A 9,999-nucleotide genomic window follows, 5' to 3' on the forward strand; every position below is an offset into this window, starting at 1 on the left:
CGAGTCACATCTGCTCCCTCAGTGCTGTAAACTACTCTTTAGGACTACCCAACATACAACACACTCTAACCCAGCATACCAACACTCTAACCCAGCATACAAACACACTCTAACCCAACACACTCTAACCCAACATACCAACACACTCTAACCCAACATACAACACACTCTAACCCAGCATACCAACACTCTAACCCAGCATACCAACACACTAACCCAGCATACCAACACACTCTAACCCAACACACTCTAACCCAACATACCAACACACTCTAACCAAACATACAACACACTCTAACCCAGCATACCAACACTCTAACCCAGCATACCAACACACTAACCCAGCATACCAACACACTCTAACCCAACACACTCTAACCCAACATACCAACACACTCTAACCCAACATACAACACACTCTAACCCAGCATACCAACACAATCTAACCCAACACACTCTAACCCAACATACCAACACACTCTAACCCAACATACAACACACTCTAACCCAGCATACCAACACAATCTAACCCAACACACTCTAACCCAACATACCAACACACTCTAACCCAACATACAACACACTCTAACCCAGCATACCAACACTCTAACCCAGCATACCAACACACTCTAACCCAACATACCAACACACTCTAACCCAACATACAACACACTCTAACCCAGCATACAACACACTCTAACCCAACATACCAACACACTCTAACCCAACATACAACACACTCTAACCCAGCATACCAACACTCTAACCCAGCATACCAACACACTCTAACCCAACATACCAACACACTCTAACCCAACATACAACACACTCTAACCCAACATACCAACACTCTAACCCAGCATACCAACACACTCTAACCCAACATACCAACACACTCTAACCCAACATACAACACACTCTAACCCAGCATACAACACACTCTAACCCAACATACCAACACACTCTAACCCAGCATACCAACACACTCTAACCCAACATACCAACACTCTAACCCAACATACAACACACTCTAACCCAGCATACCAACACTCTAACCCAGCATACCAACACACTCTAACCCAACATACCAACACACTCTAACCCAACATACCAACACACTCTAACCCAACACACTCTAACCCAACATACCAACACACTCTAACCCAACATACCAACACACTCTAACCCAACATACCAACACACTCTAACCCAACACACTCGAACCCAACATACCAACACACTCTAACCCAGCATACCAACACACTCTAACCCAGCATACCAACACACTCTAACCCAGCATACCAACACACTCTAACCCAACATACCAACACACTCTAACCCAACATACCAACACACTCTAACCCAACACACTCTAACCCAGCATACCAACACACTCTAACCCAGCATACCAACACACTCTAACCCAGCATACCAACACACTCTAACCCAACATACCAACACACTTTAACCCAACATACCAACACACTCTAACCCAACATACCAACACACTCTAACCCAACATACCAACATACCAACACACTCTAACCCAACATACCAACACACTCTAACCCAGCATACCAACACACTCTAACCCAACATACCAACACACTCTAACCCAACATACCAACACACTCTAACCCAACACACTCTAACCCAACATACCAACACACTCTAACCCAGCATACCAACACACTCTAACCCAGCATACCAACACACTCTAACCCAACATACCAACACACTCTAACCCAACACACTCTAACCCAACATACCAACACACTCTAACCCAACACACTCTAACCCAATGTAACCGATGTGAAATGGCTAGTTAGCGGTGGTGCGCGCCAATAGCGTTTCAATCAGTGACGTCACTCGCTCTGAGACTTGAAGTAGGGTTTCCCCTTGCGTTGCAAGGGCCACGGCATTTGAGGCGCGATGGGTAACGATGCTTCGTGGGTGTCAGTTGTTGATGTGTGCAAGGGTCCCTGGTTCGAGCCCAGGTTGGGGCGAAGAGAGGGACGGAACCTACACTGTTACACCAACATACCAACACCCATGCATACACACATAACAGAGAACTCAAAAAATTAATCTTCAAAAGTGTCATTTATTAAAAGATTTTATTTTTGTATCATCAATGTAAAAAGTACTCTGAAGAGTAACACAGAGTAACAGCAGAGTAAGAGTGAGAAACAGAGAAATAGTGAGAGAGAAGATAAGAGAGGGAGAGAAAGGGATGAACAGATATGAGAGAGAAAGGGAAGAGGGCAAAAGTAGTACAATGTGGCAGAGAGGGAGGGAGGAGTAGAGAGAGGGGGAGGGAGGAGTAGAGAGAGGGGGAGGGAGGAGTAGAGAGAGGGGGAGGGAGGAGTAGAGAGGGGGAGTAGAGGGGGTGAGTACAGCATCTACTAAGATATAAAAAGGCAGTTGAAATAAACAAGACATATTATTTCTGACCAATCAGCGGTGGTCTCTGCAGTAGAAAACATACATGGAAAAGAGATCACAAAAATCTGTGCAATCAGTTTCTCTGTCACAAAACAGCTGTATAAAAAACACAAGTAGGAAGAAGTGGCCCTTAACCACAGGCCCGGGGTCAGGTGTGTTTTCAACCCCTAATGGTAAACGTTTGGATTGGGGGTAGGAAAAATCTGATCATAGACCTGTGGTTAAGAGCAACTTATACCTCAAGCATAAAAACATCCCCCAGCCCCATGTAAAGACGGTAGGTAGGTGACATGGAGGCTACCAGTGATTGTGTGTTCAGTTGTGGCTCTCCTCAGTTGAAGCTCTGCATATAAACAGTTTATTAAGCATAAGTAAACTCTTTGTAAACCATGCATCATGTACACCAGTTATTTCCTCTGGAGCTCAGTTGGTAGAGCATGGTGCTTGCAATGCCAGGATAGTGGGTTTGATTCCAGGGACCACCCATTTGTGAAATGTATGCAGCATGACTGTAAGTCGCTTTGGATAAAAAGCGTCTGCTAAATGGCATATATTATTATATTTCATTAGTAAATACATGTGTATTAATTATTTGTTATGAGGAATATATCAATCATGTTTTAGTCATATTATGTATAGCAGCTTACGATGATGGTGCAAAATAAATATTCATACTGTCTCCCTTTTAGCTCTGATCCTCACATGTTTTTCAAGTTTGACGAGCGCCAAGAAGCACACAGGAGATAGCAAGCGCTGATCATATCCTCCAGTCAGACCTACATAATCAACTATAAAATACACCCCAGAGAAGAGGCAACTGTCAATCTAAAAACGGAAATAAATTAGCCAGTCGTTAGTTCATAGAAGACTATGATGTTTATGTATAGAATACTATTGTGTTGTACACATGACCACTGCACAGGTTGGAGTAGAGGTTGCCTTGCTGTTGTGGGATCAGTAGGTAGCTAGTTTTGCCCAACAGACCCCTGGAAGCCAGATAAGAGATTGAAGGCAGGAATTAGGCGTTGTGTACTGTGTTTTTCGACTGATTGTGCACTGTGCTATTAAGAAAGACAAACAAACTATCAAAATGCAGTAGAAAATGCTTTGAAAGAATAAAATGCTTATTTTTGTACACATCCTATTTGGTAAAGGCACAGTAGTCCAAAAGTCCAATCATCCCCCCAAAATGTGTCCCACCATAACAGTAAAAACCACAAACAAACCGTTGTACAGCAACTTTCCCAAGAGCATCGGTCAACCAATCAGTCAACCAATTGTAAGTTCAAAGAGTGAGAAACACAGCTGCCAATTAATAAATAAAGGTAATAAATAAATGCAGCGTTGTCAAGTCAACATGTGAATAAATAAACGGGGTTTCTGTCTGTCTGTGAGTGGACTCTTCTCTCAGGGTGGTCTTTAGTCTCTCACTGAGCCATTTAAAGGATTAAGTTGTCCCTAGAAGCTGATCTAAGGTCTGTTTGGTATTCTATCCCCTACCGGTTAGACCATTGAAATTTGATTTATTGTTTAACGGATAACCCGCTTCACATTTCTCCACACAGAATAAAACCCAGTTGTGTTTCATTCGTTTCACAGTCCAAAACACCTTGCATCCGTCCTCACAAACAGATTGTGTCATGTTGGTGGATTGACATTAAATAGATTCTAAACCTCTTTAGACTTCAGTAGAGGTCCCTGCCACGTCCTCTTAGATGTTATTCAGCTCTAGAGGTCATTCAGTAGTCTAATGGCATCTGGCTAGTTGGATTATTCCTCACTTCTATCCATAATGCCTCGGTCTATTGAACTGTCTGCTGTTATTCACTGGAAGCATCATCTCTGACGAGATTCCAGGAATATCATTCCAGGAATATAACTATCCTTAATCCCTAAATCTTATCCCACCTGTCCTCCTAACCATCCTCTCCTCGTCACCTCTCACCTCCTTGCCTGAAACACAAATATCCCTAAGCCAACAGCGTTTCGATTAAGTTTGCATAGTGGCATTTACCTTTTCTTAAGTGGAGTAAGAGAGTATACCATTCAGTCAATCAGAGATCCAATATTCTATAACCAAGCGATGGGCTTTAAGAGGTGTTTACCAACCTTCCCAATCTACAAACACTATTTGTGCAAAACAATCTGATTGTTATGGAACTGTGATTATGATTCACAAGGACATATTCTGTCCTCATGTAGTAATAACTGTAGTCTCTCAGATATCATTTTCATTAACGGTCCTAATTGTGTTTAGGTAGTTGCAAAAGATCCATCATTAAGGAAACACATCAGCACCTAAAACCATGGCTGCAGTCCAAATTCAAATTAGAGAGTGATGATCGGAGAGGCAACGTCCTTAGTGGAAATCTTGAAGTTGAGCTTAAAAACAACCAACCTAAAGCTATTCATGTATCTAGCAAGCTAACGTAGCTAGCTACAGTTATCCATAGCTGGCTAGCTAGTTTTATAGTTTGGTCATTTATTGCAATACATTTCAGAATTCCCAAAAATATGTTTATGAAGCTAGCTAGGTTTTCTAGGCTCCTCACTACCACACTAAGCCAATTTGGCAACGCTAAAATCAATGTCATATATATATATTTAGGAAGATAGAATCATCATTTTGTCTGCCGTGGTGAGTGAACGTGACATTCGCGGCCACCGGAGTATGATACGTGACTACAATTTGCATTGAATTGTGGGTCATATAAACCCTGCAAGTGATCAAAGTTCGTCACTCGCTCCCTCGAGCTAAATTGAGGCCCGAGGGGGCAACGTTAGTGAATTGGACCTCCACTTAAGATGGCAGTCAAACTGCATCCGGTTCAAAGGGGATTCCCCGAAGGGAAAGTGGCTAGTGCAAGGGCTGAGGGGCTAAAAATAAAGTGTTTGGACTGCAGCCCATTTCTACCCGACTCTCCCTAGCACAGCAGCTTTTGCATGTTGACGTAGTCACACTAGCCTGCTGGTCGGAGTGTGCTCAGTGCATCAGGTCTATAAAGGGGCGGGGTTAACCCTGCTCTTACACTCCACCCTTTTCAAAGGCTTTGCTGTGATTGAATGAGCCTGGACCCGCCCCTGACAGGTCTTTACGGTCTTTTTCCCAGTCTTCCCGGCAACAGGCTGACTTTGGCACCCGATTGGCTGCGGCTGGCTTTGGAGGTTGTTGAAGGGTGTGGTGGAAGAGATTACACTGTCCTGCATGGCTGGACTGCCCCTGGTGGTGGGAGGTGGCATGACAGGCAGCAGCTGTTTCCCCTCCATTGGTTTCCAGGGGGAAAGGATGGGCACTACAAGGACCGAGGTGGGACCGGGTTCAGAACAGAGCCCCGCTTTGTTGCTCGATGACTCTCCCCGTCTCTCTTCGCTGTCCTCATCTTCCTTTCTCTCATTCTCTTGGTCGCTGGTGGGGTCCTGGGGGTGTGGGGGTACGTCTCCCCCCTCCTTCCCCCTCTCCTCTCCTCCACCGGCGTTGAGCCTCTTAAAGAGTACAGGAGGAGGGGTGTCAGAGTCTGTGTCTGACCAACTCAGTCTGCGCTTCTGGAGAGAGACAGAGAGAATGTTGTCAGCCACAACTTATCAACATATTATTGTGTGTGCGCGCGTGTTTGTGTATTCTCACCTTCACAGGGATGTGCGACTGGTCTCTGTGCCTGTGTGGGGGGGTGCTGCTGGGGCTGTCCCGGGGGGAGAGGTGAGGGGGGAAGAGGGTAGGGGCAGTAGGTGGGGCCAAGGGGGACACCTGTGGAAACCACATCTTCAGCATCGTCTCCACCTGGACAAGAGTGTTCATATACTTTTCCCTACGGAGGTGGAGAGAGAGGGAGGAGAGAATGGAGAGATAGAGAGAGGAGGATTATAACGTTTAGAAAACAATAGCATGGACATTAACATTCCTGTTCTCATCTACTAAACACAGATCCAGACTAAATCCACTTCTCTCTCTAAACATTCAAACTGGACTACTTATTATGAAAGCTATCTTTTTCTGCTGTTGTGACAGAATGCTGAAACTGAGTAGTGCAGGGTTGAGTCCAGTACGCACATAAACAGGTGTGTGTGTGTGTGTGTGTGTGTGTGTGTGGTCTTACCCGATGTTGGGTCTCCGTAAGATCCCTAGGATCCTCTGGATGCGGTCCATGGCTGCACTCTGCTGGAAACTACTCAGACCTGTCAATCAAATACACAATCCTCCAGTCAGCATTCACACTGTAACACTGTCTGACACGCTACAGTCAACACACACACACACACACACACACACAAACAGACACCAGACATACACACACACACACACACACACACACACACACACACACACACACACACACACACACACACACACACACACACACAGACACACACCAATACGCCTACAGATGAAAACTACAGACACAGTAGCTGCAGACTAGATGAATACAGACTAGATGAATACAGACTAGATGAATACAGACTAGATGAATACAGACTAGATCAATACAGGCTGCAGCATCACACACCAGTGTGTAGGAGAATGGTGCTTACCACGGTCAAATCGTCCCCCCTTCAGTCCATTCAGCAGCTCCAGTAAGGGCCTTACAAACCCCTGCAGCTCAGCACACTGAGAGAGAGAGAGAGAGAGAGAGAGAGAGGAGAGATGATTATTAAGGGGGTACAGTACTGTGGTCAAGCTGTCTCTGAAGTTGGTTCAGTCTCAAACATCTGTAGGAAGATGAGTTATATATCCCTGTCTTCCATCCCAATCCCTTCATCTCTCTCTGACATTCACCTTCTGGGCAAAGAGCAGGTCTCCCTCTGTCTTCTCTCTCTCCATCTCGCTTGTTCTCTGTCTCTCAGCTGTGACCCTGGGGTGACCTGCAGTGACCTCTGAACCCCGTGACTCCTCCTCCTCGCGGTCAGTGAAGCCGTCACACGCCCACTGGGACTCGGGACTCTCTGCCCCGGCACTCCCGTTGCCCCTGACCATGCCCCCAGTGCCGAGGATGACGGAGGGGGAGCGTTCGGACAGGAAGACGTCAGTGTCATCCTCCGCCTGCTCAGAGTGGTTGAACAGGTAGCTGTCACTGGAGCTCAGCGAATCAACAGAGGGCTGGGAGGAAGTGCTGCCCTGCGATTGCATCACTGTGTGATTGGAGAGAGAGGGGGAAAGGGGGGAGAAGTGAGAGAGCAGGGGGAATGGGGTAAACAGAGAAAAGATTTAGAATAACTGCCAAGTAACAAAATGTGTCCTCTATGACAACAGCCAAATGACATTGTATATTCAAATGAGAGAAAGACAAATCCAACCCATATTATGTTTATTTATTTTCCCTTTTGTTCTTTAACTATTTGCACATAATATGACATTTCAAATGTCTTTATTCTTTTGGAACTTTTGTGAGTGTAATGTTTACTGTTCATTTTTTTTCATTGTTCATTTCACTTTTTTTTATTATCTATTTCACTTGTTTTGGCAATGTAAACATATATTTCCCATGCCAATAAAGACCTTAAATTGAGATTGAATTGAAAGAGGAAGAGCGACATTGCTGTGGAAATTGCTATAGGGGAGACATTTTTTAATCCTACAACCCAAAAATAATAACACCAATTCAAAATGGTGGGTCTACCAGTGGCCTAGTTTAACATGATGTAGAGCGTGACTGGGGGCAGTAGGCACACAATGGCCGTGCATGTCTGGCTCCCATTGAGGGGAGAGGAGATGGAGAAAGAGAGAGTGAAACGTGAGGGGGAAGGGTGTGAGTAGAATAAGCAGTAGTAGAATCCAATAAGGCAGGATGGGTCTTTCTCTCTCTGACTCTCTCTCCTCCTCGGCCTCCGGGGTTCTCTCTCTCTCTCACTCCTCTTACTCGCTCTTTCTCTCCATCCCCCCTCACTCTGATTCACTCACTATACCACCCCCCTCCTCTCAGTTTTTCTGTCTGCCTCCCATCTCTTCCTCTCTTTTCCTACCCTCTAACCCCCTCCTCTGTAGACAGTACTCCTTCCCCTCCCTCTCTCTCTCTCCCCCTCTCTAATCTGGGAGTCCCTGTTGGTTTGTGACCTCAGACTACATTAAGAGTGGTAACATGAGCACACTAGTATCTCCACACACACACACACAAGGTCTAACGCCCACCACCCAAAAATACACACTTTCGTATATACACCCTCCACGCACACAAATGTACACACACACAACATACCGTTTAACACACCCCCCACACACACACTGATAAAGTCTCACCACACACCTTCTGCTAGAGAGCAAACCCTCTGTGATAATAGTCCCTCTGCAATGTACACACACACACACACACACACACACACACACACAGACTTATTAATTCACTTCACTGTTTAATAGTCTGTCACAGAAGTTGTGATTTTTATAACCACACACACATGTGTAGTTGTGTATTTTATTCCTCTTGATTTGAATGATATATTTTTAACTCTGTATTGTTGGGAAAGACTCGCAAGCATTTCACGGTAAAGTCTACACATGTCATATTCGGCACATGTGACAAATACAATTTGTATACACTCTCTCTCACACACACACACAGAGAGAGAGAGAGAGAGAGAGAGAGAGAGAGATACTTATTTATTCACTTCACTGTTTAATAGTCTGTCACAGAAGTTGTGATTTTTACAAGAAAAGGACCACAGTACACTTGGGTAACATAATTGTAACAGTCCTAAAATCGATTATAACAGATTGATTCTAACTATGGTGGCTCTTTCCTGGGACTTGTGCTGTCCCAATTACGCCTATCATTTAGATAGACTTTGTGGGAATGTAAAGATGAATGACTGGATGCATGCCAATATTATGTAATACAAATACGTAACATGGACCAATGGATCAACCCACTGAATCATATGAGCCAAAACTCATACACTCCTCAGCGTTTTCTCTCGGTGTGTGTCTGTGTCGGCCCGGCCCCGTGTAGGTATGTAGGCTGCAGGGGAATTTCACTGTGTCTCAGGTGGTGTGTGTGTGTGTGTTTGAGGAACGTGATCATGACAAACACAAACATTACAACTGACACAAATGACACTAAGTACAATAATTATACTTCTAACGAACACTGACAAATGTAATATATTATGTTCAAGTCTGACTGACAAAGGTCTAGCAATTGTTCCATGCTTTTAGAATGACCGCTAGCCTCCAGCTCTATAACACTGTAACACATCAACGACGTAACAAATCAGCAGCAGCCTAGCCTACACTAAACACAACGGACGTAATTAAGGAAACACTGTATCATGTCTCTGATATAGCCTATCACAGTCAATTCCGTAAACCGCGCAGGAATGTAGCAATGTAACATTTTAAAGAGAACACTCACCTGAAATATTGCAACTAAATAACAGCAGTAGAACCGGCCACGGTTGCCAGAAACGGCCTTGATAACGTCTCTCTCTGTAGCCCACTTGCCGATATTTGTCTCACACTCGCTGGAACATCAGGTCGGCAGTCTCCTTCCTCTCACGATCGCCGGACCTTCATTGGTTTGCCTCTTTGCTAGTTCTTTCTATCTCCACGGTTTACGAGCTTCAACA

The 9,999-nt window shown here is 44.7% G+C and overlaps 1 protein-coding gene across 1 annotated transcript; it reads right to left on the bottom strand.

Moving 5' to 3' along the window:
* Positions 1-3,148: 3,148 nt before the first annotated feature.
* On the bottom strand, positions 3,149-9,999 carry LOC115176617 (uncharacterized). The gene is made up of 6 exons (XM_029736726.1): positions 9,786-9,999; positions 7,217-7,569; positions 6,973-7,048; positions 6,540-6,618; positions 6,071-6,251; positions 3,149-5,988 (listed from the first exon to the last, which is right to left on the bottom strand). Exons 2-6 carry the CDS (start codon positions 7,565-7,567, stop codon positions 5,443-5,445), a joined length of 1,233 nt encoding a protein of 410 aa, XP_029592586.1. The 5' UTR covers positions 7,568-7,569; positions 9,786-9,999; the 3' UTR covers positions 3,149-5,442.

The sequence above is a fragment of the Salmo trutta genome, chromosome 37 (genome assembly GCF_901001165.1).
Source record: "Salmo trutta chromosome 37, fSalTru1.1, whole genome shotgun sequence".
Taxonomy (NCBI): domain Eukaryota; kingdom Metazoa; phylum Chordata; class Actinopteri; order Salmoniformes; family Salmonidae; genus Salmo; species Salmo trutta.